At 44.9% G+C, this 23,230-nt stretch overlaps 1 protein-coding gene across 1 annotated transcript in view; it reads right to left on the reverse strand.

The window, feature by feature from the left end:
• LOC144669552 (zinc finger CCCH domain-containing protein 7B-like) overlaps positions 1-23,230 on the reverse strand; it is an 86,340-nt gene that overhangs the window by 15,246 nt on the left and 47,864 nt on the right. The window contains exons 12-18 of the mRNA XM_078532034.1: positions 20,142-20,307; positions 19,141-19,302; positions 17,463-17,668; positions 13,341-13,441; positions 11,507-11,688; positions 8,586-8,662; positions 1,460-1,593 (exon numbers count right to left, since the gene is read on the reverse strand). Of these exons, the coding sequence (XP_078388160.1) occupies positions 1,460-1,593; positions 8,586-8,662; positions 11,507-11,688; positions 13,341-13,441; positions 17,463-17,668; positions 19,141-19,302; positions 20,142-20,307 (1,028 nt within the window). The remainder of the gene's footprint in view (positions 1-1,459; positions 1,594-8,585; positions 8,663-11,506; positions 11,689-13,340; positions 13,442-17,462; positions 17,669-19,140; positions 19,303-20,141; positions 20,308-23,230) is intronic.

Raw genomic sequence — 23,230 nt, forward strand, 5'->3', positions numbered from 1 at the left:
TGAGGGCGAGAGAGGGAGAGGGTGAGGGCGAGAGAGGGAGAGGGTCAGGGCAAGAGGGGGAGGGGGAGAGGGAGAGGGCGGGAGAGGGAGGGAGGGGGAGAGAGCGGGAGAGGGCAGAGGGTGAGAGTGGGAGGGGCAGAGGGCGAGAGTGGGAGGGGCAGAGGGCGAGAGCGGGAGGGGGAGAGGGCGAGAGCGGGAGGGGCAGAGGGCGAGAGCGGGAGGGGCAGAGGGCAAGGATGAGGGCGGGAGGGGGAGAGGGCGAGAGCGGGAGGGGGAGAGGGTGAGAGTGGGAGGGGCAGAGGGCGAGAGTGGGAGGGGCAGAGGGGCGAGAGCGGGAGGGCGAGAGAGGGCGAGGGTGGGAGGGGGAGAGCGGGATGGGGAGAGGGCGAGAGCGGGAGGGGCAGAGGGCGAGAGTGGGAGGGGCAGAGGGGCGAGAGCGGGAGGGGGAGAGGGCAAGGGTGGGAGGGGGAGAGCGGGAGGGGGAGAGGGCGAGAGCGGGAGGGGGAGAGGGCGAGAGCGGGAGGGGGAGAGGACGGGAGAGGGAGAGGGCGAGAGCGGGAGGGGGAGAGGGCGAGAGGGGGAGAGCGGGAGGGGGAGAGGGCGAGAGCGGGAGGGGGAGAGGGCGAGAGGGAGACGGTGGGAGGGGGAGAGGGCGAGAGCGGGAGGGGGAGAGGGCGAGAGCGGGAGGGGAGAGGGTGAGAGCAGGTGGGGAGAGGGCAAGAGCGGGAGAGGGCGAGGGCGGGAGGGGGCGAGGGCGGGAGGGGAAGAGGGCGAGAGCGGGAGGGGGCGAGAGCGGGAGGGGGAGAGGGCGGGAGGGGGAGAGGGCGGGAGGGGGAGAGGGCGGGAGGGGGAGAGGGCGAGAGCGGGAGGGGGAGAGGGCGGGAGGGGAGGGGAGGGCAGGAGGGGGAGAGCGGGAGGGGAGGGGGAGAGCGGGAGGGGAGGGGGAGAGTGGGAGGGGAGGGGGAGAGCGGGAGGGGAGGGCGAGTGCGGGAGGGGAGGGCGAGAAAGAGGGTGAGAGAGGGAGAGGCCAAGAGTGGGGGAGAGAAATGGAGGGGGTAGGGCGAGAGAGAGGGGGAGGATGTGAGAGAGAGAGAAGGCAAGAGAGAGGGGAGAAAGAGGGTGAGTTGGGTGGGGGAAAGAGAGAGTACACATGGAAGATACCAAGGTGCTCAGGGAGCGGGTTGAGAGGGAGAAGAAATTGGAAAAAGGGAGAGAGGCCACAGGGTTATTAACACATTCCAAATAGATATTGTCTTAACCCCAACCCCAGAAATTCCACTGCCCCAGCGGCACCAACATTTCCACACGGGCTATCCTGTGACTCCCCTGATTATGTGCATAATTCAAAGCATTCCCAGGCATGTTTATACTACATACCAAGCACCCCCATCGGGAACTACCCCTCCCACTGCCCTCCACCCATTCCATGAAAAGTCAAAGTGAAAGAAAGTGGACTGACCCGTGTCGTATTTTGGCACTGCAGTACTTGAGGCTCTTGTCTGGTTCAACGACCTGCCCGTTCCTCCAGCACTGGCTACAAACAAACTTCATCTTCATGCCCAGCGAGGATACCTTGCCAGCTCCGGATAGCACCTCAACCAATCAGAACACAGACTATCAGGACAGATCCGCCAAGTGAAACACAGCCAGCAATTCCCCATCTTCAGAGCAGGAAGGGTCAAGCTTTCCTTTCTGAGCTCCTGATGGGGCAACATGGAAAATTGCCCAGGTATGTCCTGTCCACAAAAAGCAGGACAAATCCAACAGCAATACCAACCCATCAACTTCCTCTTGATCATCAGCAATGTGATGGATGGTGTCACCGAGAGTGCTATCGAGAGGCACTTACACAGCAATAATCTGCTCACTGCTGCTCAGTTTGTGTTCTGCCAGGGCCACTTGATCCTGATCTCATTACAGCCTTGGTCCAAAGATGGACAAAAGAGCTGAACTCAAGAGATGAGGTGAGAGTGAGTGCCCTTGACATCAAGGCCGCAAGTGACCAAGCGTGGCATCGGGGAGCCCTGGCAAAATTGAAGTCAGTGGGAATCGAGGGAAAACTCTCCATTAGTAGGAGGCACACCTTGCACAAAGGAAGATAGTTGTGATTGTTGGATCATCTCATTCCCAGGACATCGCTGCAGGAGTTCCTCAGGTTGGTATTTCTCAGGCCTAACCACATTCAGGAAGGTCATACATCAATGACCTTCCTTCCAACATAAGGTCAGAATTGGGGATGTTCGCTGATGATTGCACAACATGCAGTACGATTAGCAACTCCTCAGATACTGAAGCAGTCCATGTCCAAATGCAGCAAGACCTGAACAATATTCAGGCTTGGGCTGACAAGAGAGAATCTGACTAACTCCCCATGACATTCAATGGCATTACCATTGCTGAAACCCCCCATGACCAACAACCTGAGGGATTACCATTGACCAGGAACTGAACTGGACTGCCATATAAACACTGTGGCTACAAAAGCAAGTCAGAGGCTGGGAATTCTGAGGTGCGTAGCTCAACCCCTGACAACCCAGAGCCTGTCCAGCATCTACAGGGCACAAGTCAGGAGTGTGATGAAATACTCTCCACGCCTGGGTGAGTGTGGCCCCAACAACACTCAAGAAGCTCAACACCAACCAGGACAAGGCAGCCGGCTTAATTGGCACCCCATCCACCAACTTGAACATTCACTCCTTCCACCACCGACGCACAGTGGCAGCAGTGTGTACTATATACAACATGCAGTAATTCATCAAGGCTCATTTGACAGCAGCTTCCAAACCTGCAACCTCTACCGGATAGAAGGACCAGGGCAGCAGATGCATGGAGATACCATCACTTGCAAGTTCCCCTCCAAACCACAAACCATCCTGACCTGGAACTATATCACTGTTCCTTCACTGGCACTGCATCAAAATCCTGGAACTCCCTCCCTAACAGCACTGTGAGTGTACCTATACCACATGGACAGCAGCGGTTCAAGAAAGCAGATCACCGCCACCTTCTCAAGAGCAATTAGGGGTGGGCAATACATGGTGGCCTAGTCAATGAGGCCCACATCTCATGAAAATGAAACAGGATTAATCAATGGCCTCAGAGTAAAGGCACCCCTCGGTAGCAGTGACCACAATATGACTGAATTTTCCATCTAGTTTGAAAGGGAGGAGAGTGGGTCTCAGATTAGTATCTTAAACTTAAATAAGGGCAGCTATGTGGGGATGAAAGCTGAGCTAGCTGAAGTGAACTGGGAAACAAGGCTAGAGGATAGATCAATAGAGAAGCAGCTGCAGACATATAAGGGGATATTTCAGCGTATTCAGAATAAGTACATTCCTATTATAAAGAAAAATTCTAAGGGGAGGATCCACCATCCGTGGTTAACTAAAGTTAAGGAAAGCATCAAACTTAAGGAAAAAGCATTCAACTCTGTAAAGATGAGTGCAGGACAGCTGATTGGTCAGAATATAAAGAACGGCAAAGATCGTCTAAAAGGTTAACCAGGAGAAAGAAATTGGAGTATGAGAGAAAGATAACTAGAAAGGTAAAAATAGATAGCAAGAGTTTCTACAGGTATTCAAAAAAGAAAAGAGTAAGTAAAGTGAGTGTTGGTCTTCTAGAAAGTAACAGTGGGAGGGGTTAATAGCAGATAAAGAAATGGCAGAAGAAATGAACAAATATTTTGCTTCTGTGTTCACTATAGAAGATGCAAAAACATTCCAGTAATTGCTGCAAATCAGGAGGTGAAAGGGAGAGAGGAACTTGGTGAAATTGAAATCACTAGGGGAACAGTACTGAGTAAACTGATGGAGCTGTGGGTGGGAAAGTCTCCGGGTCCTGGTGGACTACTTCCTAAGGTCTTAAAAGAGGTGGCTAATGAGGTAGTCAATGTGCTGGTGTTAATCTTCCAAAACTCACTAGATTCTGGAAAGGTTCCATTTGACTGGAAAGTAACAAATATAACCCCTCTATTCAAGAAGGGAGGGAAGCAGAAAACAGGAAACTATAGGCCAGTTAGCTTGATGTCTGTTGTGGGGAAGTTGTTAGAATCGATCATTAAGGGGGTTATAGCTGGGCACCTAGAAGAGCTCAAGGCAATCGGGAAAAGTCAGCATGGTTTTGTGAAAGGAAAATCACGTTTAACCAATTTATTGGAGTTTTTTGAAGGAGTAACATGCACTATGGATAAAGGGGAGACTGTACTGTACTTAGATTTCCAAAAGGCATTTGATAAGGTGCCATATCAAAGGTTATTATGGAAAACAAAAGCACTTAGTGTAGGGGGTTACATATTAGCATGGACAGAAGATTGGCTGGCTGGCAGAAAGCAGAGAGTATGCATAAATGGGTCTTTTCCGGTTTGGCAGGATGAGACAAGTGGAGTCCCACAGGGGCTGGGGCCTCAACTTTTTATGATTTACATCAATAACTTAGATGAAGGGAGTGAAGACATGGTAGCTAAATTTCAGATGACATAAAGATAGGTAGGAAAGTATGTTGTGAAGAGGACATGAGGAGGTTGCAGATGGATATATGTAGGTTGAGTGAGTGGGCAAAGATCCGGCAAATGGAGTTTAATGTGGGAAAATGTGAAGTTGTTCTCTTTGGCAGAAAGAACAAAAAGCAGAGTATTACTTAAATGGAGAACGGCTGCATAATTCTGAGGTGCAGAGGGATCTAGGTGTTCTAGTATATGAGTCACAAAAAGTTAGTATGCAGGTACAGCAAGTAATTACGAAGGCTAATGGAATGCTATCCTTTATTACAGGAGGGATTGAACATAAAAGTAAGGATGTTATGCTTCAGTTATACAGGGCATTGGCGAAACCGCACCTCGCATACATTGTGCAGTTTTGGTCTCCTTATTTAAAAGGCATGCAAATACATTGGAGGTGGTTCAGAAGAGATTTATTAGATTGATACCTGGAATGAGTGGGTTGTCTTATGATGAATGGTTGGACAGACTGGGCTTGCTTCCATTGGAGTTTAGAAGAGTGAGGGGTGATCTGATTGAAGTATGCAAGATCCTGAACGGCCTTGACAAGGTGGATGGCAAAAAGATGTTTCGTCTTGTGGGTGAGTCCAGAACTAGGGGGCACTGTTTTAAAATTAGAGGTCACCCTTTTAGGGCACAGATGAGGAGAATTTTTTTCTCTCAGAGGGTTGTGCAACTCTCTGCCTCAGAAGGCGGTGGAGGTGGGGGTCATTGAATATTTTTAAGACAGGGGTAGATAGATTCTTGTTAGGCAAGGGAATCAAAGGTTATTGGCGGTAGATGGGAATGTGGAAATCAAAACACAAGAAGATCAGGCATGATCTTGTTGAATGGTAGAGCAGGCTTGAGGGGCCGAATGGTCTATTCCTGTTCCTATTTCTTATGTAATAAAGGGTCCTACCAACAACTGGCCTTAGTACCTTTGCAGTGGCCTGGGTGGGACAACACGGCAACTAAAACAGCCGGCTCTGCTATACTCTGACTCTTGTGGTCTCCTGTGCAAAGCAGGAACTTTAAAAAGCAATATGCACAATGGGGTGTGTGTGTGTGAAATATGTGAAGTTTGTGTGTGCGTGAGATGTGTGCACATATGTATGAGATGCATGAGGGACGTGTGAGATGTGTGTGAATATATATATATATATATATAATACACACATATACACAAAGGTGTAACAGAAGAAATTAAAGAAAGGGGAAATATAATAAAGGATAGTCAACATGGATTTCAAAACAAAATGTCATGCTTGACCAAACTTACTGAATTCTTGAAAAATATTTGGATTTTCAAGAGGTCTTTGATAAAGTAGCACATAGTAGACTCATGACAAGGTCAGAACATGTGGAGTCAGGGGACAAATGGCAGGACAGATAGCAAGCCGGCTACAAAACAGAGAACAGCGATTAAGAGTTAAGGGTAGTTACAAAGTTGGAAGTGGAGTTCCACAGGGATTGGTGCTGGGATTACTGTTGCCCATCATTTACATCAATAATTTGGATTTGGGAATCGGAAGGACAACATCAAAATTTGTGGATGACCTCAAATTAGGTGGTGTAGCTAATAGTGAAAAGGACTGTGACAAAATACTAGTAGCAATTAATAAACTAGCAGAGTAGGTGTGTGATTGGCAATGAAACCTCATTATTGATGGTGTACTTTGGTAGGCAGAGTAAAGAAGCCACATAATCCTTGGAAAACAGGGTCTGGATTCTGCATGGAGATGGTGGACTTGCACTCCAGCTGAAAAGTTGGGGGGGGGCGGGGGGGGGGCGAAAATACCATCGAGGTGAGGGCTCCATTGGGCAAAGGGTGCCAAACAAGAGGGACCCCCACTCAGTCTGCAAAAAAGCTGCCAGGTCACATGGCCCGTGCACCCCCTGCTGCTGTTAAATACTAGCAGAGGCAGGTAGGTGATGGGCATGACGTCACCACCATGAACCCAATTTTACTCCACCCCCCACCCTGCTGCCAAGCGGAGTGTTGGTGTAAATGAGGTAGAGTAGCCAAATCATCTAGAGATACAAATATAAAAACCACTAAAAGTAATGAACACAGGTTCATAAGGCCATAAAAGAAATCAAACAGAGCACTTGGGTACATTTCTAGAGGGACAGAATTGAAACCCAGAGAATCTATGTAAATCTTTGTTTGATCACACTTAAATATACTGTGAACAGTTCTGGTCTCCATATTATAAAAATATAGAGGTACTATAGAAGGTGCAAATAAGATTTACAAAGATGATACCGGAATGGTGATGTCATACCTATCAGGAAAGACTGAACAGGCTGTAACTCTTTTCTCTAGAAAACAGAAGACTGAAGGATGACCTGGTAGAGGTCTTTAAGATATGGTAGGCGTAGAGACCATATCCACTTGCAGGAGAGACCAGAACTGGGGTCATAAATAAGAGTCACTAATAAATCCAATAAGGAATTCAGGAGAAACTTTACTCAGAGAGTAGTTAGATTACAGAACTCGCTACCACAGGGAGCGTTTGAGATAAATAGCTTAGGGGGAGCTAGATAAACACAAGAGGAAGAAAGGAATAGAAGGATACGCTGACATGGTGGGGTGAAGTAAACAGGAGACTCGTTTGGAGCATAAACATCAGCATGAGTCAGTTCAAGGGCAATTAGGGATGGGCAATAAATGCTGGCTTAGCCAGTGACGCCCACATCCCATAAATGAAAATTTTAAAAAGTTGGGTCGAATTGCCTTTTTGTGTGTGTACACTCGAAGTAATTCTCTATGAAATAGATTTCAATGACTGACACATTTCCTACACTACATCAGACTACTGCATGTCAAAAGTATTGAACTGACTGTAAAACTGATCTTGGGGCATTCTGAAGTTGTGAAAGGAGCTGTATGAGTGTTTTACAATCCATCCTTTTCTTAACAGTGATTGTGTTCCAAAAATATAGTTTCTGCCTGGCTGAAGGGCAGTATTGGTGGAGACCTGGAAGGAGTAACAGCCAAAATGGGCACAGGTCACCTGGGGGGACTGGGAGGCTTGTGTGAAGAGAATATGAAAGAAAAAGGAGGGTGGGGGAGACAAGGAAAGGGAGCAGATGTACTTCATTTCCTTAAAAGGCAAATAAATCACCCTGCACTAAAAGCAGAGTGCAGTTGTGACAGAAGATAGCAGCAAAATTAATTATTACAATAAAACCTAATCCAGGTCAAATTTCACGGAATCTGAATTGATTTTAAGGTGCTCCGCTGTACATTCATTTATTTCCTATAGTCCGGATAGGTGCTGGAGAAATGTTGGTAACATTTGAATCTGGTCTCAAAGGTATTGCTCAATTCCCTCGTATGGAAGACAGTCAGGTGCAAGGAGCTGGGAAATGTTTTATCCCTGGGATCAGTAATCTGTGAATGGGCTAAATGTCTTGACTTATTGCTGAAAGAGGAGACATGCTGTTAAATCTTTTCATCTTGCACTCATCAGGACAGTCCCAAGAATGCAAATTTCAAAGGGATCAACAATTTATAATCTGAGAAAAGGGTTGACAAATTGACTGGTCAAGGTGTTGCCATGGAGATGGAGATTGCACCGGGGAACTATTGTCCCCCACGTGAATGTTTAATTAAAAAAGGCACAATGCCTGGACATGTTCCTCCTGCCTGAAAAGGACATATACGTAGCTTCGAGCAAGCATAGCATAAGCATACTCCAGCAATACTCAACTTCTTTACTACCAAGTGACTATTGCGGAATTTTGAAATTTTACTTAATATCGCATATTAGGATCTTATGAGGTTTACAAGTCTCCAATGCATGCTCTTGCACACCTCCAATTTTCATTGGTACACCACTGACGACTGTGCTTTCAGCTGCCTTGGCCCTAAGTTCTGGAATTCCATCCCTGTGCCTCTCCACCTCTCTCTCCTCCTTTAAGGTGCTCCTTAAACCTACTTCTGTGACTAGCACGTCCTACCATCCCCTCAATGTCACATTTTATTTAATAATGCGTCTGTGGCCGCCCTGGGACATTGTACCAACACAAGTTGCCGTTGTCATGGATAAACAGGCCATGAAATGGCCCTGGCCTCTCATCCTAGTCTTTGGCTGCAATGTACCTGTGTTCTGCTCGCAATTGCTTCCATGCTCAGGCAGTGCTTCATAGACTCCTGCACAATCTCTTCATGTGTGATCCCTGCAAGATAAAAAGAGGACGATGGGTCATTACAATGCCAAAGCAAAATTCTGCAGATGCGAGGAATCTGAAATAAAAGCAGAAAATGGTCACCGGCCTGAAACGTAAACTCTGTTTCACTCTACAGATGCTGCCTGACCTGCTGAGTATTCCCAGCGTTTTCTGTTTCTATTTCACTGCAATTCTGCATGGAATATCCGAAGCTACATTTGCTGGAAGGTGGCTGCATGGATGTGACAGTCCTCTGGCACCTTGCATGACTTTAATGACCTACGCTTTGGTGTACAGGGTGCAATTTCAAAATGAGAATGATACGAAACTTGGAAGCACTGTGAACTGAGGGGAGGATAGTGTAGAACTTCAAAAGGACATCAACAAGTTGGTGGAATGGGCGGACAAATGGCAGATGAAGTTAAATGCAGGGGAGTGTGAGGTGATTCATTTTGGTAGGGAGAACACGGAGTCACAATATAAAATAAAGGGGACTACTCTAAAGGGTGTGCAGGAGCAGAGGGACCTGAGTATATATATGTGCGTAAGTCACTGAAGGTGACAGGACAGTTTGAGAACATAGTTAATAAAGCATACAGTAGGCTTTATTAATAGGGTGTAGAGTACAAGAGCAAGGAGGTTATACTGAATTTATATGGGCCTCAGCTGGAGTATTGCATCCAGTTCTGGGCTTTAGGAAGGATGTGAAGGCATTGGAGAGAGTGCAGAAAAGATTCACCAGAATGGTTCCAGGGATGAGCAACTTCAGTTAGATTGGAGAAGTTAGGACTGATTTCCTTGGAGAAAAGAAGGCTGAGAGGAGATTTGATAGAGGGATTCAAAATCATTATGGGTTGGCCAGAGTCGATAGGGAGAAACTGTTCCCATTGGTGGAAGGATCAAGAACAAGAGGCCACAGATTTAAAGTAATTGGCAAAAGAAGCAAAAGCATATGAGAAAAAGCTTTCTCACACAGCGAGTGGTTAAGGTCTGGAATGCGCTGCCTGAGAGTGTGATGGAGGCAGGTTCAACTGAAGCATCCAAAGGGAAATTAGACTGTTATCTGAAAAGGGAGCATGTGCAGGGTTACGGGGAGAAGGCAGAAGAATGGCACAAAATGATTTGCTCATTTGGAGAGCTGGCGCAGACACAATGGGCCGAATGGCCTCTTTCTGCACTGTAACAATTCTGTGATGCTGAGTGGCCTGTCTTAATGCGCATGACCCATCCAGGAGCACTGGTATAAAAACAGAAAATGCTGGAAATACTCAGAACGTCTGATGGAAGGTCACAATCCTGAAACGTTAGCTCCGTTTCACTCTCCACAGAGGCTGCCAAACCTGCTGAGCATTTTTAGCATGTTCAGTTTTTATTCCAGATTTACAGCACCTGCAGTATTTTGCCTTTGTATGAACCTTGGTAACCTGTTTCACCATGGAAGACTTCACAGCAAAGCTTCATCCCATCCTTAGCGGAGACAGCGGTGTAGCGGTAATGTCATTGGTCTAGTAATGGCCTAGGCTACTGCGCTGGGGACAAGGGTTCAAATCCCACCATGGCAGTTGCTGGAATTTAAATTTAGATATAAAGCTAGCCTCAGTGATGGTGACATGATGCCCTTTAGGGAAGGAAATCTACCATTTGGCCTACATGTGGCCTACAGTGTTGTAACTGACTCCCAACTGCCCTCTAAAAATGGCTCTGAAGAAGAGTCATACGGGCTCAAAACGTTAACTCTTTTTTTTCTCTCCACGGATGCTGTTAGACCTGCTGAGTTTTTCCAGCATTTTCTGTTTTTGTTTCAGGTTTCCAGCATCTGCAGTATTTTGCTTTTATCTCTAAAAAAATGGCCATTCAGTTCAGAGGCAATTAGGGGTGGGCCACAAATGCTGGCCTAGCCAGTGACGTCCACAGCACATGAAAGAATAAAAAAATTTACTTGGTATCAGACAACCTAGCAGGGGCAATGAATAGTGGATGGATAATGGGTCATGGGGCAGGAACTCATTGGTATGATGCTGGCTTGCAACACACTCCAGTGCATCCTACTGGCTGTTCCACCATGCATTTGGGGCCATCTCAGGCCTGCTGGCCATTCAACCCAATGAGTTGATGTTTGGTCAATTCTTTGCTCATTATGCTGCCTGGGGAGAGAAGGACTGGTAATATCGGCCTCATCCATATAGATCCTAACAGACTCCAGACTCACAGGAACAAAAAAAAGTGGTCAGGTTTCAGCCTAGATCTTGCAATTCTTCCCAATCAAGGTGCAGAGTGTGTGTAGGAAAAGTTGTTCTCATGAAGACCACAGGTCCTTGTTTACATTTATAGCATGGCGTAGTTTCTGCTGCTAAGGTTGAGCAATGTTTAAAGGCCACAGAATAAATAAACAGAGGACAATCAGAGTTTAATTGCCATTGGCAAAGGAAATTTGTAGCTTGGCGGGCGCTTGTAAATTTCCAATGCCAAGTCAGGGAAAATTAAAAAGTCACAAAATGAACTGGCCTTTTTTTAAAAATTAGTTTTGACGCTTTCTAGTGGACCCACTCAAACTTTTTGTACAAAAAGGCTGGCAGAAAACAACATGCTTCTGTTTTCAAAAAACAGAAAATGCTGGAAAAACTCAGCAGGTCTGGCAGCATCTGTGGAGAGAGAAACAGAGTTAACGTTTTGAGTCCGTATGACACTTCTTCAGAGCCTGAAGAAGGGTCATGCAGTCTGGACAAGGGCCATACAGACTCGAAACGTTAACTCTGTTTCTCTCTCCACAGATGCTGAGTTTTTCTGTTTTTGTTTCAGATTTCCAGAATCCGCAGTATTTTGCTTTTATGCTTCTGTTTTCCTTGGGTGTACCTGAACTTTGTTGCATCACCCAGACTTTGAGCTCGATGAGACTGTGGGCGAAGTTACAGCTGTCCTCCCGTAGGCACCCGTAACGCACCTCATGACGGCACACATCAAACAGGCAGTGGTCCTGGAATTGGCGGATCTTGGAATACTTAACTGTTGTGGCACACAACATGTGGACTAGGCACCTGGATTAGAACCACAAAGGGAATAAATATATACCTCTTAAAAGTGAAGTTTCAGAACCATTTAGAATTAATTTCATTCCATTCTGCCCCTCGACTCTGATCTGTAGCTTAACTTCATACACCTTCATTCTGTAGCCCTCATAACCCTTGCCTTACCTAGTAAAAAAAAGTTTCAGTGATACTTATAAGCTATTTTATCCCCATTTAGGAACACAGGAACAGGAATAAGCCATTCAGCCCCTCAAGTCTGTTCCAGTATTCAGTAAGATCATGACTGCTCTTAATCTTACCTCTATCCACCTGCCTTGGTTCCTTAATCTTTACCTATCAATATTTTCAACAAAAAGTTATCTGCCAATTTTTTCCTCCATGCTATTGAAGGCTGACTGGGCTCCATTTCCACAGGTTAAAGTCACCCTCCAGTACCCTGCTCAAGTAGCTATTATAGAGGAATAGAGTAGTGAGGAAGTTATCCTAAACCTCCCGCTCAGCTGGAGTATTGTGTCCAATTTTGGGTGCCACACTTTAGGAGAGAGGGCGCAGAAGGGATTTACCAGAATGGTGGACTTCAGTTCGGTGGAGATATTGGAGAAACTGGGATTGTTCTCCTTAGAGCAGAGAAGGTTAAGAGGAGGATTTAATAGAAGGCTTCAAAATTCTGAAGGATTTTAATTGAGCACAAGAACGCACAAACATAAGAAATAGAGGCAGTCGACCATATGGCCTGTTGAGCCTGCTCTGCCATTCAATACCATCATGACTGATCTTGGGCTTCAATTCCATTTTCTTGCCCGCTCTCCATATCCCTCGATTCTCTGAGAGACCAAAAATCTGTCTATTCCAGCCTTAAACGTATTCAATGGTGGAGCATCTGCAACCGTCTAGGGTAGGGAATTCCAAAGATTCACAACCCATGGAGTGAAGTAATTTCTCCTCATCTCAGACCTAAATAATTGGCCCCTTGTCCTGAGACTGTGCTCCCATGAAAACAGGGAGAAAGTGTTTCTACTGGCAGAAGGGTCAATCACCAGAGGAGACAGAATTAAGGTGATCTGCAAAAGAACCAGAGTTGAAATGCTGAAACATTTTCTTTTAAAACATGCCAAGTTCTGGTGATCTGGAATGCACTGCTGATAGCATGGTGGATGCAAATTCAGAGGTAACATTCAAATGAGAATTGGATAAATCCTTGAAGGGAAAAGATTTGCAGTGCTGTGGGGAAAGGTCAGGGGAGTGAAACTAATTGGAGAGCTCCTTCAAAGGGCATAGGCATGGTGGACTGAATGGCCTCCCTCTGTGCTGTACCATTCTATGAATCTACATGTGTTAACTTGGGATGGTGAGTGACAACAAACTTTTCAACTACAGTCCAATCCTTTCCTCGCCCCCGATGTGACCACATGCACATGACCCAGGAAGAGTCACTGCAAAGTACTAAGCAGCAGGGAAGCCGGGCTGATTTATTTTCACTTTCTAGCTCAGGGACACTGATGAAGCAGGCAGCACTACAGCTGCTGCCCTGACTGTCATCATATAACTCAACAGAAACCAGGATTTGGACTTGGGGCCTTCCAGGCTGTATAGCTTAACAATGGGCTTTCTTTACCCACTAGAACGTTAGGGAGCTCCTTGAAGGTTTCTTGTGTACTCACTTATTCTCTTCAAAGTTGTGCTTAGTTTCTAGATTAGAGCAGACTGATGCGTTGTCCTTAGCCTTCTTGCTTATTAACCTGGGCTTGCTGTCAAAACATTCCTGCAACAGAAAGAACAGGCAGAGCATGAGAGGCTGATACACTACGAACTGGACACAGGGTTGGAGGTTTGGTTCCGGTTTTAACTACCCACTCAAGGTGAAAGAGATACAGGATATTGTGCCCTTTAAACTTGGCAGCTACTGATTTAAGGACGCGAGGAAAAGGTCAAGAATCAGAAGAGGCAATTTAGATTGAATATACAGTGTGATCTCTGTGCGTAAACAGCATCAACTTTTACCAATTATCAACTCCCTAGTTGTAGAGCTCAGATCTGTGATTGAACGTGGGATTTTCACAGACTGTATGGCTGGAGCTTTCACCTCTGAGCCATCAGAATTGCTTCAGAATGGCCAATATCTCGAGTTGGTATTATATAGAAGGTACAGTAACAGGTACTCTGCTCACCTGGTCAATGGTTTATGCTCCAAATGAGCCTCCTCCCACCCCCTCTTCTTTTCACCCTATCACCGTCGTTTTCCATTGCTTTCTCCCTCTTGCATTTATCTAGCCTCCACAGCTTATCTACCACCACTCTTACTCTCAACCTGCTATTAAACTGTACTCCAAATTTTCTTAATGCCTTTAACTCCACTATTCCACCAGGTTAGTTATTCCAAATATTTTATAGTTTACTTTGCACTCTGTTAAATGTTTTCTTCTATTACCCTACTGACCTGACCGGTCTTGAAGCTATATTCTGATTCAACCTATCCATACCACGTTTTGATGTTACACACTTTGATGAAGTCTCCCCTGAAGGTTCCCTCCGGAGTGCACGAGGTTAACATTCTCTAATACTTCCTCATAGGATGGCAGGATTCCATGCGCACACTGTAGTAACTGCTTTGCTATTCAATTAGCACATGCAATTATTGTACTTTCTGGCAAGTTATTAATTCCCTTTCCTTTCCAATGACCTTCCCTGGACAACAGCAGGAATAGACTGGATGTTGGGTAGTTCTTCATTTCTCAGAAAGCCCTGAGCTTCTGAAATATGCTGAGGTGGTGGGTGCTGTTTCTCTGCCTTCAAAGCGGAGCTGGGCTACTTTTTGACTGAGGTAGATATCAAGTCATATCGAAGACAAGGGTCTTTGCAGATGAAACTTGGTCCATGCAATCTCTTGGGCTGGTTTTTATCACCTGGAGGAGGTCAGAGAGGGATTGTCCACCTATATTTTCCCTTTTTGGCTCTGGTTTTTTTTCCCTTTCCCAGGAGATTACATAGCTGTGGGAGCAGGGAGAGGAAAGAGGAAGTGTCTGGTATGAAGCTTTAGCCATCTTGAGGTGTGGGAAAGGTTCAATCAATTAGCTGATTTTTTCCCCCTGCCTGTCAATTTTGTAATGTTCATAAGAGAGTAGCCAATCTCCGCTCAGGTTTTAAAGGAAAGAAGTGGAACCACTGTAGATGCCCCAATTAATCTTTCAAAGCTCTCTTGATTTGGGAACCATTGCTTTAGACTGGAAAACTGCACATGTCACTCCATTATTTAAGAAAGATAGCAGAGGGCAATCAGGGAATTATAGACCAGTTAGACTAACATCTATTGCTGGTAAATTACTGGCGTTTATAATTAAGGATAAGGTTACTGAAAACCTTGAAAGATTTCAGCTGATCAGAGGAAGCCAGCATGGATTTGTAAAGGAAATGAAGCTCAATAATTTCCATCTTCGTTGTCCGCAGCATTTTATGGGTACATCCTGGCAGGGCAAAATACTGAAAGCAGCAGTCCTCTCACGGCACAGCTCCAAAATGTGTTGGCACTAATCAGATGGAGGCTGCTTTGGAGGACAGGGCATGTCTGCAGGATGGAAGGTAGTCACATACCCAACGATCCTCTATATGGTGAGGTAGCCGGAGCCAGTGGGGCACCCAAGGCTCTGCTGCAGGGATGCTTGCAAGCTGATGTGAAACATCGATTATTGCACCTGAGTGTCACTAGCTGGCGAAAGAGGGAACTTGGAACACCTCCTGTGGGCTGGCGTGCACCATCACAATGGCCGGTGGCTACAGATGCTTGGCACCCGGCCCAAACACAACTACCCACAGATCCCTTGGCAGCAGAAGCCAACCACATGAAGAGCCCAGATGTGTGTGTGTGTGTGTGTGTGTGTGTGTATGTGTGTGTGCGTGTGTGTGTGTGTCTGTGTCCACCATCTCTCGGGGATGGAAGGACGCCAACGACAGGTCACACTTGCAAAATATTGGTCTTTACATCAAGATGATCCACGGATACACAGAAGTTCTGGTTACACCACACCTGCAGTACTGACAGCAGTTCTGGGCCACACATCTTAGAAAGGATATACTGGAGTTGGAGGGCATGCAGCATAGAATTACCATAATGATACCTGAACGCCAAGGATTAAATTACAAGGAGAGATTAAATAAGCTAAATAAGTAAACTATTCTGAAGAAGAATCATATTCAACTCAAAACATTAACTTCGGTTTGCCTGTCCACATATGCTGCCCGGCCTGCTAAGTACTTTCAGCACTTTCTGTTTTTATTTCAGATTCCAGCATTCATAGTATTTTCCTTTATTAAATAAACTAGGATTGAATTCCCTGGTATTTAGAAGATGAAGGGGTGATTTGATTGAAGTTTTCAACATATTAAGATAGGGGAGATACAGAGACACCATTTCCATGGGTTGGGGAGTCTAGGACTAGGGGACATAGTCTAACAATTAGGGCCAAATTAGGAAACACTTCTATACACAAAGGGTGGTAGAGGTTTGGAACTCTCCTCCATAAAGAGCAATTGATGCTTGACCAATAATTAATTTTAAACCTGAGATTGATAAGATTTTTGCTTAGCGAACGTATTGAGGGGCACTGAACGGTAGAACAAACTTGAGGGGCTGAATGTTCCTATGTGCCCTTTCCCACGAATTTGCTTTTTAAGGAAGTGTATGCAAGTTGGAGGAAATGGAACGGCCACTGAGAAAGATTTTGTGCTAAAACATTGACAATTATATAAAAATGTCAAAGACAATGGCATCGGAAGATTTGTGTTGTTGTAGAGATTTGTCGATCATGGGTTGAGATAGCTTAGTCAGGCAGATGTGAGCAAGAGTGCACAAGGCATGGTCAAATATTTAACTGGATGTAAAAACTGGACAAGGGAGGAGCTGTTTTTAGCATGGCAAAGAGCCCGAGACTGTAATTCTGAGTATTACCTTTGGGCACATTCTGAAGACACTCCAAAGGCTGATTAACAGAATACACACTGGACCACAGGGTACATTTACCTATTTTTGGTATTTGGGCACAGAAATAATTTTGTGTCATTTATATTAAGGTGACTAGTATTTAAGGGGAATCTAGATAAGTACATGAGGGAGAAAGAAAGGAATGGAAGGATATGCTGATGGGACAAAGTGAAGATGAGTGGGAGGAGGCACGTGTGGAGCATAAACATTGGCATGGATCAGTTGGGTTGACTGGCCTGTTTCAGGGCTGTATATTCCATGTCATAGCTCAATATGGGGATATGAGGAAGATATCAGGACAGGTGATCAAAAGGATTGGTTAAAGAGGTAGAATTTAAAAGGAGACGTGGGGAGATGGAGAGGTCTCAGGAGGGATTCCAGGACTTAGCTGATAGCTGAAAGCATGGCCACCTATGTGGCGATTGAAATCAAGGATGCACCAGAATTGGAGGAGTGCAGAGGTCTCGAAGGATTTAGGGCTGGAGGAGGTTAGAGAGATTAGGAGGGGCGAGGCTCTGGAGGGATCTGAAAGCAAGGAAGAGCAGCAGGGTTTTTTGGCTCCGACGCCGGTGGGGCATCGTCGTGGGCAGGACCGGAAAATTTGGAGAGCCGTTGACTTTTAGCAGCTCTCCAAATTTTCCTGCCCCACCCGCGATGATGCCCGCCGGTGTTGGGGCCAGAAAATCCTACCTGAGGATTTTAAAGTTGAGGCTTTAATTAAACTGCGTAAATGAAGTGGCGATGGCTGTTGTCTGGTCTGGGGAGGCGCTGCTGTTAAAAGACCTGCAGATGTGTTACACCATCTCACCTCACAAAGGAACATGAACTGGCCAAGATGTTCCTTCAGCAGTTTTGTTACTGTGAGGCTGCGTCGTGTGTCACCCCCCAGTGGATCGAAGAGTAGCTCGCGGTTTATGGCTCCTTTACGTTCCAACGTCCAAACATCTATCTCCTCCTGACAGTAAGCAAATGTACATTGATCCCCATACTTGCAATCTTCCTTACTAGCAATATCTGTGTGAACAAGCAAATTGAGGAATATCACCATTATGATTAGATTGCGATGCACGTTGTAAACCTGTTCCTCTCCCCCTGCAGTCCCTCAATTTCCTCATTTCTTTTTAGCAGAAGGCTCTAATTCTGCTGGAAGCACAAACAAACAATTTTCCGGTGTGTTGTCCAGTGTCTATATTTCATGTGTGAGCATAGACTGTAAGCACTGGTAAGATACTCCACCACAGAAAGCAGAACAATTTCGCTTCATCCCCCCTCTCTGCCAATCTTTAGCACAAATCTCATGTAAGTATTTACTCCTGTCTGGGCTAGGGTTCCCCAAATATCATCACTCACCCTGTAAAAAGAAACACTTGTATTTATATAGTTCCTTTCAGGGACGCCCCCAAAGCACTTTACAGTCAATTAAATGTTTTTGAAGTGCAGTCATGTTGACTGCGACACAGGAAATGCAGCAGCCAAATTGTGCACGTCAAGGTCCCACAAACAACAAAGAAATAAAAGATCTGATCATCTGTTTCTGGGTGTTGGTTGAGGGATACTGGCCATGCTCTTCTTCAAAATTGCGCTGTGGTTCTTTTGTGTCCTCTCAAGCAGGCAAACGGGGCCTTTGATCTGAAAGACAGCACCTTCAACAAACCAGCGATGGGAGACTTTTTAAAAAAAAAGTCTTTCAAGGGATGTGGACATTGCTGGCATTTAAGACATTGCTGTGGGTCTGGAGTCACATTAGGTCAGACCTAAAGTACATGAGTGAACCAGTTGGGGTTTTACGACAATTGATGATAGTTTCATGGCCACCAGTACTGAGACTAGCTTTCAATTCCAGATTTATTCATTGAATTTAAATTCCGCCAGTTGTCATGGTGGGATTTGAACCCTTGCCACCAGAGCATTAGCCTAGGCCTCTGGATTACTAGTCCAGTGAAAATACCACTGTGCCACCATCGCCCCACAACCTAGATTTTGTGGGACTTGAACTTATAACCTTCTGATTCACGGACGAGAGTTCTACCCACTGAGCCACAGCTGAAACTTTGCCCTAACAGCCAACTTACACACCAGAGTCCTGATCAGCCGAGCCCCAATCGGAGTTTCTCTATGCAGCAGGAGATTTCCAACTAGCAGCAAGACTGAAAATGTTTATGGGCCAGTGCCCTCAATAGAATAATAGAAATTGGGGAGTTCCTGTAATGGACAGCCAACCTGTAATGCTAGTTTAACAGCTGGAAGTCTTCGGGAATCTCTGTACGTGCATATCCCTCAGGGGAACTTTCAGCCTCGTGTTTGTTTAGCTTTCCCTTAAATGCATCTATACTATTTGCCACAACCACTCCTTGTAGTAGTGAGTTCCACATGCTAAACATTCTCTGGATAAAAAAATTTCTCCTGAACTATCACATATTTATGACCCCTTATTTTAGTCTCCAACACAAGTGGTATTAAGTTACATGCACCATACACCTCCTTACCTTTACATATGTAGTAAGGTCCCCCGTAATTATTCCTGGTAGGCCGAGGCCTGATTTTCTTCCACCGTGTGTCTGTTGAACTCTTCAGTCTTCCAATCAATAGATCTTTTTTACATTTATGATCCAGGTCAGGGTTATAATTATAATCTAATGCTTTAATTCCTGAAACAACAAAACACAAGGGGAGAAAAACTTAAGAGGCAAATTAGGTTGATGGGTTAAGGCAGAGAAACTGGAATACGCAAACGGTTTTAAGCGGATTGGCTCCTGGCTTCCCCCATGCTCCACTTTCTAGTTGATTGATTCGTTCAATTTTAATACCCTTGCTGCTTTCGTTCTGTTGACTTTGTCCTCTCCTTGGGCGGTAGATTCCTCTAGCCCACCAGGCCAATAATGCCTTACCTGGCTGAGATCAGCTGACTTAAACCAGGCCACCTCCCTCCAGTCACCGCCATTCCCAGATGGGGTTTGGGACATTTCTCAGTTAATACTGCTCTCTAATAATCACAATAGAATGCACGAGAATCATCGAAGGCAATACCAACCCTCCCTCCTTCAGCCTGAGGAACCTGCCTAACCTTCACCTTCTGTAATGGTAGAACCAGTGTCAAATAGAAAGGTTCAATGAAACTAACGCCTCATCACTCCGTGGCATAGCAAGCTGAAGTTTCGTCCTCTTGCACTATAACATCTCCTCTCATTGTCCTACCAAGAAAAAGGTCATCTTCCCAGCAAAAGATGTAATGCTATCAAAGGCTTGACAGTCCTACCAAACACACATTCACATTGACCTCTTAAACCTCAGCGTCGTGACTGAGGCTTTACTTCCATTCTGAGGAGTGACGGACACTCAAATCTACCAGAGAAATGACAGCTGCTTAGCTGAAATGGCGAACCCTGCTCACATTATACAATCCCTGGAGGGAAGCTCACAGCCTTTGGGTGCAGAAGCTATGAGGAGTGGCAGCTATCTGGATTGCTAGGTGCAGTGGTCCCTTTACCTGTTTTAATGAAGCAGTTGAGGCAAGCCTGGCGCAGGTCATGCGTGTCGCTGAGTGGGTTCTTCGTCAGTGTTGACAGCGACAGGAATGATCCACCATCTCCTCGCACCATTCCAAGAAATGTTGAGGAATTGCTCAAACAGGACAGGCTGTTGGATTGCTTACCCTGCCGTAAAAAGGAAGAGGGGATGGCGGTCAAGGAAAGAACTGGATCGTCTTACTTGACGGATAAATATATTGAAAATCCCATCGTCAGCTATCTACCATCCTATCCTCCGGGTGCTGTCTCCATCGTGGCTACATTTCTGTGGATGCTTGCTGTCCTCCAATAGTTCACACACTTGTAAGTGAGCTTTGACAATGAGGTCAGCAGACTATTTAACTGTGGGAAGCATCGCAGGTATTTCTGAACCTGACATCATGTAAGAATTAATTCTACCAGGGAATTGCTGGATTGAGATCAGGGTGGAACTCTTGGCTTATTTGTACTGCTATAGCACAGGCCAGATACAGCACCTCCAACTATTACACTGCCTTTGTTACAAGCTCCAATGATTTCTTGTTTAATGCTATGTCCAATTACTGTTAGAGGTTAAGGCAGTGTCTTACAATGCCCACCAGACCAGAAGATGCAGTTAGATTCCCAATCTGTGCTGGGTTAGCTGAAGTCAGTTGCAATAACAATTTCACCAACTCAACCACTGCCTTAACCCCTAACAGTAGTTAGACCATTGGACAGAGCATTAAACAACAAAAGATTGGAGCTCGTAACAAAATCAGTGTAATAGTTGTGGGGGACTTTAATCTTCATACAGACTGGAACAATCAAATTGACAAAGGTGGTCCGGAAGACGAGTTTGTGGAATGATTTTGTGACAGTTTCCTGCCTGGAGCAAAATGTTTTGGAACCAACTAGGGATAAAGTTATTTTAGATCTAGTATTGCTCAATAAGGCAGGTTAATTAGTAATGTCACAGTAACAGATCCACTGGGAAATAGTGACCATAATATAATTGAATGCCACATTAAGTTTGAAAACAAGATACTCCAATCACAAAAAAAACATAAACAAAGCCAATTACATAGGTATGAGAGGAGAGCTGGCTAAGGTTGATGAATAAATAGACTAAAAGGTATAACAGTGGGAAACATTTAAAGAAACAATTCGAAATGTTCAGCAAAAATACATTTGATTAAAAAACAAACACTCAATGAGAAAGATCCATCCGTGGCTTACTAAAGAGGTTGAGGATCGTATTAGATTAAAATAAGATGCTTATAATGCTGCAAAGAATAGTAACAAGTCTGGGGATTGGCAGTGTTTTAGAAACCAGCAACGGGCCATCAAAAAGTTTGTTCAAAGAGGAAAAATAAATAGAATATGAGAGCAAACTAGCCAGGAATATAAAAACAGACTGTAAGAGCTTTTACAAATACATAAAAAGGAAGAAAGTAGCTAAAGTAAACATTGGTCCCATATAAGCAGAGACAGGACAATTTATCATGGGGAATGAGGAAATGGTAGAGACATTGAACAAATATTTTGTGACTGTGTTTGCAGTAGAAGACGCAAGTTACATACCAGGAATAGAGGGTAACCTAGGAACTAAAAAAAAGAGGAAATTAAGGTAATTAATATCAGCAGAGTAAAAGTACTGGAGAAACTGGAGGGATTAAAATTCAGCAAATGGCCTACATCCTGGGATTCTTAAAAAAAAGATAGCTGCAGAGATAGTGGATGCACTGACTGTGATTTTCCAAAATTCCAGAGATTCTGGAACGGTTCCAGCAGATTGAAAGCTAGCAAATGTAACACCAGTATTCAAGAGACAGAAAACAGGGAACTACAAGCCAGTTAGGCTGACATCAGTCATCAGGAAAGTGCTGGAATCTATTATTCAGCAAATCTTAACAATGCACTTAGAAAAGCATAGTATGATTGGAACAAGTCAACGTGGTTTTATTAAAAGGGAAATCCTGTTTAACAAACTTATTAAAGATTTTCAAGGAATTAACTAGTAGGGTAGATAAAGGGATGTAGTATACTTGGATTTTCAAAAGGCATTCCATAAGATATAACACAAAAAGGCATAAGACGCACAGAGTTGGGAGTGATATATTAGCATGGATAGGCTGGTTAATGGATGGAGAGCAGAGAGTAGGGATAAATGGGGAATTTTCAAGTTGGCAGGCTGTGACTAGCGGAGGGCTGCAAAGCTCAACGCTGGGGCCTCAGCTATTTACAATCTATATTAATGACTTAGACAAAGAGACAGAGTGTAATGTATCTAAATTAGATGATGATACAAAGCTAGGTGGGAATGCAAGGTGTGAGGAGGACATAAAGATGCTGCAAAAATTAAGGGAGTGGGTGACACGGTGGCAGATTAAGTATAATTTGGGGAAGTGTGAGGTTATTCACTTTGGTCATAACAATAGGACAGCAGAATTGACATGTCCCTAAGACATGAAAGAAATCATAAATTCTGAAAATCCAACATTATTCATTTTTGCTTCTTTAAAAAAGAAATTTGCTCAACCAAAGGATGGCTGCCAGAAGTCACCTGATGTCTGGAATGGGAAGGTGACCACCAAGGTATTATATGGATTGTACTGGAGACATGCCCTGACATGTTGCCCATGGAATCTTACACCTGGGATTGTCAAGGTCCATTTCAAAATGGAGCTATTGAAAGGAAATTGACGTCATTTGCATCTTTATAAGCTTACCCCTGTAGTGGAGTCCACAGGTCTACCAAGGCAAGAGCTACCCAGAACAGGGGCATCTGTATGGATAATGACACTTTCCAAGGCTAATGGTTGGGACGTTATTAATCAACAAACAAAAGCCAGAACCAGACACCAAAGAAACATCCCTTTATGAAATCATTGTGGAGGAAGGAGGTCACATGACTTGAGTGACCATTTTGAAATCTCTACATATAGTTGAGAACTCAGCAGGGGCTGTCTGCTGATTTATGTTCAACCTGCAAACATCCAACAACAGCCTGCATCAAGACCCCTTAAAGCCTGTTCTTCTGGAAGCCACTGGACACCGCCTGCCAAACAACAAAGTCTCTGAATATCAA

Source organism: Cetorhinus maximus, chromosome 29 (genome assembly GCF_964194155.1).
Source record: "Cetorhinus maximus chromosome 29, sCetMax3.hap1.1, whole genome shotgun sequence".
NCBI classification, from domain to species: domain Eukaryota; kingdom Metazoa; phylum Chordata; class Chondrichthyes; order Lamniformes; family Cetorhinidae; genus Cetorhinus; species Cetorhinus maximus.